General features: G+C 37.1%; 1 protein-coding gene across 2 annotated transcripts in view; it reads left to right on the top strand.

Annotated features, from left to right (window-relative positions):
* EDIL3 (EGF like repeats and discoidin domains 3) overlaps positions 1–15,742 on the top strand; it is a 450,361-nt gene that overhangs the window by 308,643 nt on the left and 125,976 nt on the right. For both annotated transcript variants that reach the window (XM_065919096.1, XM_065919097.1), the window contains 3 exons: positions 2,782–2,937; positions 4,439–4,583; positions 12,686–12,870. In XM_065919096.1, the coding sequence (XP_065775168.1) occupies positions 2,782–2,937; positions 4,439–4,583; positions 12,686–12,870 (486 nt within the window). The remainder of the gene's footprint in view (positions 1–2,781; positions 2,938–4,438; positions 4,584–12,685; positions 12,871–15,742) is intronic.

The following is a 15,742-nucleotide window of genomic DNA, read 5'->3' as shown; positions in this document are numbered from 1 at the left end:
AACTGTACAAAAAAGATCTTCACGACTCAGATAATCATGATGGTGTGATCACTCACCTAGAGCCAGACATACTGGAATGTGTCTGGGCTTTAGGAAGCATCACTATGAACAAAGCTAGTGGAGGGGATAAAGTTCCAGTTGAGCTATTTCAAATCCTAAAAGATGATGCTGAGAAAGTGCTGCACTCAATATGCCAACAAATCTGGAAAACTCAGCAGTAGCCACAGGACTGGAAAAGGTCAGTTTTCATTCTAATCCCTAAGAAAGGCAATGCCAAAGAATGCTCAAATTACTGCACAATTGCACTCATCTCACACGCTAGCAAAGTAATGCTTAAAATTCTCCAAGTCAGGCTTCAGCAACACATGAACCATGAACTTCCAGATGTTCAAGCTGGTTTTAGAAAAGGCAGAGGAGCCAGAGATCAAATTGCCAACATCCGTTGGATCATCGAAAAAGCAAGAGAGTTCCAGAAAAACATATATTTCTGCTTTATTGACTATGCCAAAGCCTTTGACTGTGTGGATCACAATAAACTGTGGAACATTCTTCAAGAGATCAGAATACCAGACCACTTGACCTGCCTCTTGAAAAATCTATATGCAGGTCAGGAAGCAACAATTAGAACTGGACATGGAACAACAGAATGGTTCCAAATAGGAAAAGGAGTACGTCAAGGCTGTATTGTCACTCTGCTTATTTAACTTATATGCAGAGAACATCATGAGAAATGCTGGGTTGGAGGACGCACAAGCTGGAATCAAGATTGCTGGGAGAAATATCAATAACCTCAGATATGCAGATGACACCACTCTTATGGCAGAAAGTGAAGAAGAACTGAAAAGCCTTTTGATGAAAGTGAAAGAGGAAAGTGAAAAAGCTGGCTTAACTCAACATTCAGAAAACTAAGATCATGGCATCCAGTCCCATCACTTCACGGCAAATAGATTGGCAAACAGTGGAAATAGTGGCTGACTTTATTTTTTTGGGCTCCAAATTCACTGCAGATGGTGATTGAAGCCATGAAATTAAAAGACGCTTACTCCTTGGAAAGAAAGTTTTGACCAACCTAGACAAAAATATTAAAAAGCAGATACATTACATTGCCAGCAAAGATCCATCTAGTCAAGGCTATGGTTTTTCCAGTAGTCATGTATGGATGTGAGAGTTGGATTGTAAAGAAAGCTGAGCGCTGAAATATTGATGCTTTTGAACTGTGGTGTTGGAGAAGACTCTTGAGAGTCCCTTGGACGGCAAGAAGATCCAACCAGTCCATCCTTAAGGAGATCAGTCCTGTGTGTTCACTGGAAGGACTGATGTTGAAGGTGAAACTCCAATACTTTGCCCACCTCATGCGAAGAACTGACTCATTTGAAAAGACCTTGATGCTGGGAAGATTGAAAGCAAGAGGAGAAGGGGACGACAGAGGATGAGATGATTGGATGGCATCACCGATTCAATGGACATGAGTTTGGATAAACTCTGGGAGTTGATAATGACAGGGAGGCCTGGTGTGCTGCAGTCCATAGGTTCACAAAGAGTTGGACACGACTGAGCGACTGAACTGTATTGAGCTGAACTGAGACTTTTTAATAAGTTACAGGTTTGTCTGGGGTGCAAACTTCATGGATTGCTTTTGTGCTTTCAATTTCTGACTTTTTAAATATATGACATGAATGTACATATTTTATAAAAGTGATTCTAGAGGAGCTGGTTTCTTCATATACAACCTCTGCCATTTCGTATGTTAACTCTCATAGTCCCATCAGAGAGTAGAAAGCCCTTATCACTTGAATGTGAAGATTTCCTGATTTCTCTGGAAATGGTCTGTGAATTATACCAATTGAAATCTCTTATACTTTGTTGTCATTAATATTAATAATTAAGAGAGGAGAGCTTTACAGCAATTTGTCGAGATCATTAAAACATTATCTTTCTTCTGAACTTGGGATTTTAAAGACATCATAAAGGCATTTTAAAGTGAATGTAACAATTTTCAATGTTTGCCATATAGGTAGAAAATATTTTTCTTACATGGTAGCATTTAATGAATTATTATGTTGTATTAAAAGGAAATTTCTATTTAAATATGAGAAAAATGTTGAAAAACTTCTTAGGTGATAATTATGCTATAGTAAACTATTATATTATGACTTAGAATGGGGCGAAAACATGGAGAAAAAACATCAGTTAAACATCTCCATATAATGGCAAGTATTTGGTGAAAAACTGTCCATGACGAGTGTGTACTCAACACATGGGAGAAACTACAGTATAAAGATTCAGAAACTGAAGATATGTTTGTATTTGTTTTTTGTCACCATTGTTGTCTTTCCTTTTTTTTTTTATTCTAACACTCAAAGATCTCAGGGATTTGCATGTTTTAAATTAAGGAAATCTCTTGAAGTCTAAAGCAGTTGAGACACAGTAACAGTTATTTTGGTATTAGTTTCATGATAACATCATTGAGGTTATTTTGAGGAAATAATATGCTCATTTTTCACTTTGCTAACTCATACTTACATATCATAATCATCAAATGCTTTCAATACTTATATTTTGAGAATGTATTACTCTTTTTAAAACTCATTCATATATATTGCTTTACTTTAAAAATGAAAAGCATACCATTAGAGAAAGGCATTTTGAAGCTAAGTTTGATATAGATTTGTTTTGTACTATTTTAAATCTTCACTAATAAATAAAAATGTACCATTTTCAAATATGACACTGTTATCTGAAAGCAGTGAAATTACAGTTGATTGTGCCTTATCTCCTCAGATCAATTTACAAAGAAAAATGAGAGTTACTGGTGTGATTACTCAAGGAGCCAAGAGGATTGGAAGTCCAGAGTATATCAAATCCTACAAAATAGCCTATAGTAATGATGGAAAGACTTGGACAATGTACAAAGCGAAAGGCACCAGTGAAGACATGGTAAGACTTCCATGTCATGCTTAATTTGAATGTAACCTGTCATATGTAATCTATTACCAAGTGACTACTGCATATTCAGAAGTAGTCTTATGTTTTTGAAAATAAATTTATAATTTTTAATAGAAAAAAATGTAAAAGCAGTGTGGAGAGGGTAAGGAGTTATCCCAAATTATCAGTGTATAGTAGCGACCATTTAAATCTTCCTCAGATTTTAATTAGTGGGCCTATAAACACTTTATCACAAGGTTAGCATAGTCCTATGCATGAGAGTTAAGTTTTATCTCAACACTAGCTTTAAATTTCATTTTATTGCTTTGACAGATCATCCCTCTCCTTAAATAAATACAGATCAAGACTGTTAATTTTAAAGAAAAAATAAAATTTTTAAGGAGAAACACCAAGTTATAGGAAAGATAAATATCTTTCTATACTTAATATCTTAATATTGGAAGAAATTTTTATTATTCAGCAGAATAAAGTATTTTAGAGGAGTATTTATCTGTGTGCATCTTCCATAAGGATATTCAGTATCTCCTTTGCCCTTTCATATATTTCCAATTTTTTAATTAATTTTAACACAAATTTCTAACTTAAATCAGCACTGTAGCTCATTCTGTTTAAAACTGCATTAAAATAGACTGATAAATTTTATGAAAGATTTTTTTAATTACCTTATTAAATGAATGTAAATAGGTTTTTTGATTACTGGGTTATATAAAAGATAAAGTGAAATGAGATTTAAAGGAATTAAAACTAACACATTTTAGAGATAAACTGATTTTTCACTGGAGATATATATAAAGAAATATGAGTCTCTTATCCAGTGATATGGGACTTGAGGACTGAGACCCTAAAGCATCATAAATTTGATCACAGCTTTAGAGAACTAAGTGGTCAGGAAACAACATTGAAGGCTGGTTCCTAAAACAACATATATAATTACTAAGTAGCAAAATGAACAGATAGACCCAGATCCCGGACTAAGTTGAGGAGGCATTTCCCTTTAGAAGCATTCCATTCTAAAGGACTGGACTTAAATTGATAAGCCCAACATAGGAGCGTATTGATTAAGCCATAGGTTACAGTGGTTTACAGCTCAAATGAGGATTCTATCTATAGGTTTTAGATTTGCTTCTGATGGCAAAATAAGCTAAAGTTGCTTAGTCATGTCCGACTCTTTGCGACACCATGGGCTGTTTAGTCCATGGAATTCTCCAGGCCAGAACACTGGAGTGGGTAGCCTTTCCCTTCTCCAGGGGATCTTCCCAACCCAAGAATCGAACCCAGGTCTCCGATGCTGCAGGCAGATTCTTTACCAGCTGAGCCACAAGGGAAGCCTGATGGCTAGGTGCTCTCCAAATGCTCCAGACCTCTAAATTATTTAATCCAGTCTTTGAGGGATTTGGTTGGGTAGGATATAGGGTCAATATTTGAAAATAGGTTGTTTTTTTTTTTTAAAGCTGCAATTAATAATTTTAAACTCTGTTCTTTCTTTATATAGGTATTCCATGGAAATGTTGATAACAACACACCCTATGCTAACTCTTTCACACCCCCCATAAAAGCTCAATATGTGAGACTCTATCCCCAAGTTTGTCGAAGGCACTGCACTTTGAGAATGGAACTTCTTGGATGTGAACTGTCAGGTGAGGCTCATGTTATCTATTTTTGTACTCTCTTTAAAGGAAACCAAAGCACAATTGTATGTAGTGTGTTGCTAGCTAGCAGTTTTTCAATATTCATAGATACTCATTTTTGCTACAAAATGTCTAGGACTTGGTTCAGTGAGAAGGAGCAAGAGGGAGAGAGAAAAAGATAAACAGGTTCTAAAACACACTACAGAATAGGATTAATATAGAAGGGGCAATGTATTTCTTTTAGTGGTCAAAGAAAATACAACCAATTTTTACTGGAAACTCTTGTCAAATTTAAATGTGTCTTTTTAATTTTAATAGCAACTATGATTTATGTTTTATGACAAAATTTCAGTGAAAATTGGAATCTGCCTGACCTCATAAATTGCAGTTACATTTAATCTATACAGCATAGAAAAGTAAGCTTTTTGTTTGTACATCTACCATAAGCATTTAGTTTCGTCTTTTTTTTTCTTTAGGTTTTCCAAAACATGTAAATTTGTCATTGTTTCCAAGGAGACAATACTTTAAAAACCAAGATTGCTACTATAAATTCCTAGATCATTATCTAGCAACTTACCTATTACCCGAAAAGTGGTTTTTAAACACAAAGATAACTACCAAAGGACTCAAATTTAAATAATTCTAGTCCTCCTGGAGCTTCAAGACTAGATATAAAAATGAGCACTTCATGACTGGGTCTCTCAGTTGTTCACTTTCAATCTAGCTAGATTCTGAACGAAACAGAAAATCTTGCCCAGGCATTTCACTGTGCTATATTTTTCATGGTGGTTCTTACATTTCTGTCATCAACATTTACAACTCTGTTTGTCACTATGGCTTGAAATTTTGTTGAAACTACTGTGTTTTTAAGAAAACTAAATAGCCATGTGTGTCCCACTTTTTAGTATAACCTCCAAGTATGAGAGACTTTTATATTTACAGACATTCCATTTAGTTAAAAATAGGGCACATCCCTGCAAATAGACAACTGAGAGCATTTTATTCATTTCAAAATGTTGCATATAATGGTTAAAATGCACACTTTATATCTATTTACCTTCTTGGGTTTATTTGTGATGTTAAGAAAGGGAATGGTTTTGAAGGAAATGCAAGTGACTGTTCAAAACAACCAAACTTTAAATGAACCCTTTTACATTCAAAGGAATTAGAGGCACTTGGGCAGATGAGTGAATCTATTTTAAGAATCACATTTTCATACTATATATGGGTTTCCTTTATGAAGCAATCAATGGTACAGATTTAGTACCATTAATTATCCCAATAGGGACGTTTTCCCTGTTTTGGTAATTCGAGCAGGCTTACTTACTGACTACCCGTTGATCTGGCAGAATTATTGCCACACAGTGTTTATTTTGCGTGTGGCTGCATCACCACAGGCCAGTATCATCCTGAACTCATTCATCATAAAGCAATCAAGAGGAAGCCCTTGTGTGATGAAGTCTGCTGCAAGTTCTATGCTTTTTAGTTGGTGAACATCACCTTCCCCAATTTTTCAGTCTTTTGATTCATGAAGGCCAGTCTCAGACATGGCACAGTTTACACCCTTAAGATATGAATATGTTTTACTTTCAAGTTTGACATGAGGTTATACCTGACCCTTTATGGATTTTTACATTTTCAGAAAGAAGTCATACCCCATCTCCTGACCCCACAAATTGATTTTTTTAAAGTATGCAGGGAATAATATCTCTTAAAGAATGTTTATAAAAGCTAGGGCACCTCAACTGTAAAAATAATCAGTTGTGTTGTTAATACTTTATTCTGTTCAGCTATTGTCCATAACATGGATACACAATGTCCATGCTGGTGAAAGAGTTAATTTATATGTATAAAATATTATGGATGAGAAGGAAAATTCATGGTCTGAGGCAAATTGGCAGGAGAGGCTAGCTGTAACACTTGGCAATAAACAGTAACATAATATACCAAACTATTTCCCACAGTCCAGTGCAACAGTGTATAGCCCTAGGCTGCCTTATAGGAGTCAATAAACTTTTATAAGATCTCTCAGCATAGGAGATAGCAGTTAATCATTTCCCAGACACTTAAAAAAGAAACTTCCCCAATATTCTCTGAAAGAGATGTGACTTAAGATGCTTAGAATGAAATGGATCATGATCATAATTAGTAGAGGAATAATCATTCATTCATTCTTTGAGCAAATTATTCAGCACTTCCTCTGGGCTAAGTGGTGGACAATAAAGTGGGCAATGAAATGAATTCTGTGGCTAAGCAGAAGTGGTCAAAATAAAGGTGCTCCTTTTCTATCCAATACATCAAGTACTGTGTTATATCACAAAAGGAGAAAAACGAATATGTTTCCGTTCACTTGTGTCTCTTCCAAGAGCCAAGTAAGCAATTGTACAAAGTTCCCATGGCAAGGTAGGAAGAGGACAGAGAGTTGGTGGTGATGATAGATGAACAAGTCAGAAATCAGACTATTATTATTATCAGTCATAATACAGAGAATGCCTGTTAATTTAGAACTGCTTGAAGACAAGGAGCATGCTACTAAGAATTTAGAACTTTCTGGAATCTTTGAGATTTATCATGAATTTTTGAGGATATTAGCAGTTGGTCATGAATTTTTTTCTTTTCTAGAATTTATATTTAGAATCTAGAACTGTTTATGAGACCTGCGGTATAGGTCTCCTATGGCAGCAAGACTTGAGCTAAGACATCCAATTGGCTGAACCTCTCTGTCAGTTTTTGTCATTTTGCATAGATAGGAGTTTCCTAGAAGGTGCAGGTGCAGGCAAACATGGAAGAGCCTCAAGAAGGACGAACTGATTTAGATTGACTAGAACAGAAAGCAAGTAATTGTAGTTAAGAACTAGTGTTATCAAAGAAGAGTGTAAGCCACCTCTCTTAGACTACACTTAAAATACTTAGTTTTAGAAACTGCAGTCAGTCATAATATATTCTTTAATACCCACTTATATGCTGACTTGTGGCCTTAACATTGTCACCTGTTGCAGTGAATTTTATGGAAATAATAAATCAGCTAACATTTGCTGAATGCTAGCTACATGTCAGCACTGTTTCTAAATAGTTGATGAACTACTTTTTAAAAATACTTATTTGAGGTCATGTTTAATATCACCCCTCCAATCAAGAAACATCCACAAGCCTATTATCCTTCTCCATCAGAGTACAGATAGAATGAAAACCACAATCACAGAAAACTAACCTAACTGATCACATGGATCACAGCCTTGTCTAACTCAATGAAGCTATGAGCCGAGCCGTGTAGGGCCACCTAAAATGGGTGGGTCATTGTGGACAGTTCTGACAAAACATAGTCCACTGGAGAAGGGAATGGCAAACCACTTCAGTATTCTTGCCTTGAGAATTCCATGAACAGTATGAAAAGGCAAAAAGATATGACACTGAAAGATGAACTCCCCAGATTGGTAGGTGCCCAACATGCTACTGGGGAAGGGTGGAGAAATAACCCCAGAAAGAGTGAAGGGGCTGAGCCAAAGCAAAAACGATGCCCAGTTGTGGATGTGACTGGTGATGGAAGTAAAGTGCGATACTGCATAGGAACCTGGAACGTTAGGTTGATGAATCAAGGTAAATTGGAAGTAGTCAAAGAAGAGATGTCAAGAGTGAACATGAACGTTTTAGAATTCAGTGAAGTACAATGGACCAAAATGGATGAATTTCATTCAGATGACCATTACATCTACAACTGTGGGCAAGAATCCCTTAGAAGAAATGGAGTAGCCCTCTTAGTCAACAAAAAGTACAAATGCAATATTTGGATGCAATCTCAAAAATGAAAGAATGATCTCTCTTCTCTTCCAAGGCAAGCGATTCAATATCACAGTAATCCAAGTCTATGCCCGAAATCTTCCCTGATACCTCAGTTGGTAAAAAATCACCCTGCAATGCAGGACACCCCAGTTCAATTCCTGGAGAAGGAATAGGCTACCCACTCCAGTATTCTTGGGCTTCCTTGTGGCTCAGCTGGTAAAGAATCTGCCTGCAATGCGGGAGACCTGGGTTCGATCCCTGGTTGGGAAGATGCCTTGGAGAAGGGAAAGGCTACCCACTCCAGTATTCCGGCCTGAGAATTCCATGGACTGTATAGTCCATGGGGTTGCAAAGAGTTGGACACAACTGAGTGGCTTTCTGGGAAAGATTGAGGGCAGGAGGTGAAGGGGATGACAGAGGATGAGATTATTGGATGGCATCACCAAATCAATTGACATGAGTTTGGGTAAACTTCAGAAGTTGGTGATGGACAGGGAGGCCTGGTGTGCTGCATTCATGGGGTCACAGAGAGTCGGACACAACTGAGCGACTAAACTGAACTGAACTGAGCTGAGTGGCTTTCACTTTTCATGCTTCAAATACTAATGCCAAAGAAGCTGAACGGTTCAATGGCAACCTATAAGACCTTCTAAACTTCCAACAAAAAAGATGTCCTTTTCATCATAGGGGACTGGAATGCAAAAGTAGGAAGTCAAGAGATCCCTAGAGTAACGTACAGGTTTGGCCTTGGAGTATAAAATTAACAAGGCAAAGGTAACAGAGTTTTGCCAAGAGAATGCACTGGTCAGAGCAAACACCCTCTTCCAACAACACAAGAGATGACTCTATACTTGGACATCACCAGATGGTCAATAACAAGTTCAGGTTGATAATATTCTTTGCATCCGAAGATGGAGAAGCTCTATACAATCAGCAAAAATAAGACTGTGAGCTGACTGTAGCTCAGATTTTGAACTTCTCATTGCAAAATTCAGATTTAAATTGAAGAAAGTAGGGGAAACCACTAGACCATTCAGGTCTGACATAAATCAAATCCCTTATGATTACACAGTTGAAATGACAAATATATTCGAGTGATTTGATCTGATAGATAGAATGCCTGACGAGTTGGGGACGGAGGTTGATAAGATTGTACAGGACACATTGATCAAAACCATCCCCCCAAAAAAGAAATGCAAACTGGCAAAATGGTTGTTCAAGAAGGCTATATAAATTGCTGAGAAAAGTAGAGAAGCCAAAGGTAAAAGAAAAAAGGAAAGATATATTCATCTGAATGCAGAGTTCCAAAGAATAGCAAGGAGTGATAAGAGAGTGAAGTAAGCCAGAAAGATAAAGAACATTACAGTATACTAACACATATATATGGAATTTAGAAAGATGGTAAAGAAAGCCTTCTTAAGTGATCAAAGCAAAGAAATAGAGGAAAGCAATAGAACAGGAAAGACTAAAGATCTCTTCAAGAAAATTAGAGATATAAAGGGAACATTTCATGCAAAATGGGAACAGAAAAGGACAGAAATGGTATGGACCTAACTGAAGCAGAAGATATTAAGAAGAGGTGGCAGGAATATACAAAAGAACTATACAAGCATATCTTAAATAACCACACTGGTGTGATCACTCACCTAGAACCAGACATCCTGGAGTAAGAATTCAAGTGAGCCTTAGGAAGTGTCACTGCAAACAAAGCTAGTGGAGGTGATGAAATTCAATCTGAGTTATTTAAAATCCTAAAAGATGATGCTGTGAAAGTGCTGCACTCAATATGCTAGCAAATATGGAAAACTCAGCAGTGGCCAGAGGACTGCAAAAGGTCTGCTTTCATTCCAATTTCAAATAAAGGCATTGCCAAAGAATGTGCAAACTACCGCACAGTTTCACTCATCTCACACGCTAGCGAAATAATGCTCAAAATTTTCTAAGCTAAGCTTCAATAGTACATGAACTGAGAACTTCCAGATGTACAAGCTGGATTTAGAAAACGCAGAGGAACCAGAGATCAAATTACCAATATCCATTGAAAAAGCATTGAATGGATCATTGAAAAAGCAAGAGAATTCCAGAAAAACATTTACTTCATTGACTACACTAAATCCTTGGACTCTGTTGATCACAGCAAACTGTGGAAAATTCTTAAAGAGATAAGAATACCAGATCATCTTACCTGCCTCCTGAGAAATCTGTATGCAGGTCAAGAAACAACAGTTAGAACCAGACATGAAGCCAAGGACTGGTTCCAAATGGGGAAAGGAGTACGTCAAAGCTGTACATTGTCACCCTGCTTATTTAACTTATATGCAGAGAAATGCCAGGCTGGATGAAGCACAAACTGGAATCAAGATTGCTGGAAGAAATATCAGTCACCCCAGATATGCAGATGATACAACCCTTATGGCAGAAAGTGAAGAGGAACCAAAGAGCCTCTTGATGAAAGTGCAAGAGGAGAGTGAAAAAGTTGGCTTAAAACTCAACATTCAGAAAACCAAGATCATGGCATCTGGTCCCATCACTTCATGGCAAATAGATGGGGAAACAATGGTAACAGTGACAGACTTTATTTTCTTGGGCTTCAAAATCACTGCAGATGGTGACTGCAGTCATGAAATTAAAAGATGCTTGCTTCTTGGAAGAAAAGTTATGACCAACCTAGACAACACATTAAAAAGCAGAGACATTACTTTGCTGACAAAGATCCGTCTAGTCAAAGCTATGATTTTTCCAGTAGTCATCAATGGGTGTGAAATTTGGACCATAAATAAAGCTGAGTGCCAAAGAATTGGTGCTTTTGACCTGTGTTGTTAGAGAAGACTCTTGAGATTCCCTTGGACTGCAAGGAGATCCAACCAGTGAATCCTAAAGGAAATCAATCCTGAATATTCATGGAAGGACTGATGCTGAAACTGAAGCTCCAATACTTTGGCCCCTTGATGCAAAGGCCTGACTCATTGGAAAAGACCCTGATACTGGGAAAGATTGAAGGCAGGAGGAAAAGGGGATGAGAGAGGATTAGATGGTTGAATGGCAATACTGACTCAATGTATGTGAGTTTGAGCAAGCTCTGGGAGTTGGTAATGGACAGGGAGGCCTGCTGTCCTACAGCCCATGGGGTCACAAAGAGTTGGACATGTCTGAGTGACTGAACTAAACTTATTATCACCATTTTACAGATGATAAGACTGAGGCACAAACAGGTTTAGTAATAGGTGCAAGGCGACACATCTAGTAAGTCAAGCGCCAGTAGAGTGTGAAGAGATGGCATTGATCAGAGAAGTCTCCTATTTTATCTTGGTTTTCTTGATGATCACACTACCTTGTGTGTTCTTTGGCCAAAATGTAAAATTTTACAAATGATGACTCAGCTGCTGTCTAATGTAATCATAGAATCACACTACATTTTACAAGGTTCATGAATGTAATTTTGTCACAGTTGCAACTCAAGATTACAAAATCCTGTGGATATGTACACACACATGGACTAGATTTTTCAAAGACAAACAAACCCAAATTTCTACCATGTCACACCTGAAAATATATGTGGCAGATTTGAGAATCTTCAAAAAATATCCACTACTAAAAGTTATTGAGTATGATCGAAACACAAAAGTTTTTGAAAAGGCTGTCCAGTCATGGTTTTTGCTGAATTAGCTCATTTCTTCTGTTACCTATTAGCTTAAATTTTGTACTAGCACAATGCAGGGCACATGGTAAACACTGAATAAATAATAGCTTCTTACCTTCCAAAAGAAGCCATTTTGGTACTATAAGAGTCACTGATAACGATTAACAGGCTTCTTGGAAAATAAAATGCTGTCCAGTTTAGAATATACCATTGGAGCAGTTTGTGAAAATGACATTGTCCTGGGAGAATTTTCATTTGCAGTGTTATAGAAACAGATAAAAGAAAACCAAATATATTTTCTGAGAGAATGTTCCAATTTTAAGGACAAAATGAAACTGTTGAAAACCAGGGGTGCGTCATGAGGCTATCAGTAATGAGAGAGGAGAGAGCATTTCAACATTGTTTTCATTGTGCAAAATCATATATCAGAGAAAAGTAGTTTGAATTGTCTGTCTTGTTTTCAATTTTTCCAAAATATACTCAGACAAAATACTTTGAATTGGCTATCTTGTTTTTCGATTTTGTTTCAGATTTATTTCTGATTATAGCCCTTTTTTGAATTTAGATGCTCTCTCTTTGGGGGAATGAATAGCATTATGCTTAATCTTCTCTTGCCTATCTAAAATGAATGCTGCAGACTTTCAGGGTGATAAATTATTTTTCTCATGGCGCCCTTCTCATTTTCTCCCAGGCTGTTCTGAGCCTCTGGGGATGAAATCAGGACATATACAAGACTATCAGATCACTGCCTCCAGCATCTTCAGAACTCTCAATATGGACATGTTCACTTGGGAACCAAGGAAAGCCCGGCTGGACAAGCAGGGCAAAGTGAATGCCTGGACCTCCGGCCACAATGACCAATCACAGTGGCTACAGGTAATATTTTCTAAAAATGTCTCACAACCCACTGTCATTCTTCCTTATAAGATTTCCTGTTGGTTAGGTGACTGTCGGAAGTCATTACCTTCATGCTAATTTAAATGTGTCTTGCTGTTTGGCTTAACCAAATGGGTGAAACAAAAATTCCTTATGAATCCATTTTCATGTGTTGTTTTTACTCTCATGTTGATTTGTAGATGCTACTGTCAGATTGAGGCAGCAGAGTGAACCAAATCTCACTATGTGTAGGTCAATTCAATTGATTATGTGATCATTTGCATTTTAACTCTCATCTCTTCTAATGCTCTGTGTCAATATTGGTTGAAAGCATCACAGCAGAAATCCAAACTACCTTGAAATCATGCCACTGACCCACAGATTGTTCCCATAGAATCATGACTCATGGGTTATTAGCCCTTTACCTGTGGTTGCTAAGCAATGGAGTGATTTGATTACATTCTCATAAGAGTGCTTGCTTATAGAAGGAAAGCATAGACATTGCAGAATGTGTTTATCATTTGCAAATGAGGTAAGGTTACAGTCAGTGCTTTTTAAAACAACCTTCTTGAAATGCACTTATTTGTGGAGTACTTTTAAGTAGGGACAAATTTGTTAATGTCTTCTGTGGCAAAGAAAAGTAAGACAGCTTAATTCCATCATAAGCTCATTTTATTTGAGAAAGATGAGTTCTCCTCTTACTGATTTTTATGCTGCATTTATGAGTTTCAAAGTTGTGGTAATTCATTGTATTTCTGGAAATAACTAAAACAATTGCAATAGCAAATCTCATCCCTCATCAAACCAAATTTGCACATACGAAATTGTTCTTACCAAGTCATCTGAAATTTCTAATAGTCTCTTCTTTCTTGACCTTACTCTTCCCTATTCTTACTTTTTCACTATTCTTATTTTTTTTTCTTTACTGTCTCATGACATTCTGTCTGGATCTTTATTGATCTGAAGCTTTATTAAGGTCTCGCATTACCATATACTATACATAATTATGTATGTCTTTCTCCTTTTACTATTCTTTGAGCTTTCTGAAGGTAGGTTTTATATACGTATATAAAACAGTCAATATTTATCACCCCACAGCCCAGTCTTATGTCCTTGTGTATAAGTAGCAGTACTACTAAATGAAATAATTCACTTGATAAATGTTTGTGATGCACCTGTGAAGCATCACATAGCATGATAAATAGTGATGGCACAGAAGCGAGCAACACAGTTTGTATTCCTAAGACATCACCTGTTCCATAAACCATAATTCTTATTTGGTTTGGATGACACCACACTTTGTTTATCTTCATCCTTTTAGCTGGTACTTCCACTGTCCTTCTCCAGGCCACCCTTCCAGGTTTATTATCTTCCTAACAACCTCACTCTCACCAACCCCATACACTCACCTTAACTAATTTAGCAAGAACTGGTTATTTCAACTACTGGAATGGATTCAACTGCTTTAGCATTCTATTACTTCTCACCATCCCACTGCCACTTCCAAGATCTAGGCTACTGCCCTCTTTCACCCAGGTTTTTGCAGAAACCTCCTAACCAGTGTTCTGGCTTCTGGCCTTACTCTCTAAAAACCTATTTCCAAGATTGCCATCTGTGTGAATTTTTTCTGAAGTGTAGATGTGATTCTTTTACTCCTTTTTAAAACCCTTCAGTTGTTCCCTCTCAGCCACAGAATAAAGGACAGCTTCCTTAAGATAGCCTGAAAATCTGTTTGTGATTTGGCCTCAATTCATCTCTCACCACCCTTCTAAATTTGCTTCAGTTTCTCAAACTAAACACCACTATCTCTCTCTTCCCCATCCTTTATAAATATCCTCTTCCTGGAGAAAGAATGGAAAGAGCACCTCTGCCCACAGTATCTCAGCCCTCTGTTGGTTAAATACTTCAACTGGAGTTTCGATGCGCTTTTCTCTGGGAAGGCTTTGCTGCCAGCTCCATCCCATACCACATCTGGCTTAAATTGTCTCCTGGATATACTGTGTCCTCTGTAATTCTCTCACGGTCCATCATCACAATCCACTGGAAATTGTGTTTTCATGCTGCATTACTTGCTCAGGGTGGATGGAACCACATTTGTCTTTTTTCTCCTTTCTCAACGTGTTGTCCAGTACCTAACTAAATAACCGGTCACAACATCGGACACGTGGTAGGCACTCAGTAAATACTGTTTTTGTCTTGTTAATGAATAACTGATTTATAATATTGTGATGGTTTCTGTGTACAGCACAGTGATTCAATTTTACATATATATATATGTAAGATATATGTATATTCATTTTTAGATTCTTTTCCCTTATAGGTTATTACAAAATATTGAGTATAGTTCCCTGTGCCATACAGTAGGTCCTTGTGGGTCATCTTTTTTATATATAACAGTGTGTATATATTAGTTTCAACCTCCTAATTTATCCTTTCCCCATCCCCTTTCCCTTTTGGTAACCATAGGTTTGTCTTCTATGTCTGTGGGTCTGTGTAAGTGATAGCTTATGATGTTTGTCCTTCTCTGCCTGACTTACTTCACTTAGTGCAGTAATCTCAAGGTCCGTCCATGTTGCTGCAAAGGGCATCCCTTCATTATTTTTTATGGCTGAATGCTTTCCATTGTATATATATGCAACATCTTCTTTATCCATCCATCTGTAGCTGGATATTTAGGTGTTTCAATGTTGGCTGTTGTAAATGTTAATAGTGCTGCAGTGCATGTATCTTTCTGAATTATAGTTTTCTCCAGATAGATGCCCAGGAGTAGGATCTCAGGATCATATTATAACTCTGTGTTTAGTTTCTTAAGGAACCTCTGTATTGTTTTCCACTGTGGCTATATCAGTTTACATTCTCACGATCAGCACTG

Source organism: Muntiacus reevesi, chromosome 1, assembly GCF_963930625.1.
Source record: "Muntiacus reevesi chromosome 1, mMunRee1.1, whole genome shotgun sequence".
Classification (NCBI taxonomy): Eukaryota; Metazoa; Chordata; class Mammalia; order Artiodactyla; family Cervidae; genus Muntiacus; species Muntiacus reevesi.
Note: the sequence above shows the minus strand (reverse complement) of the source record. Positions and strands in the feature narration are given on the sequence as shown.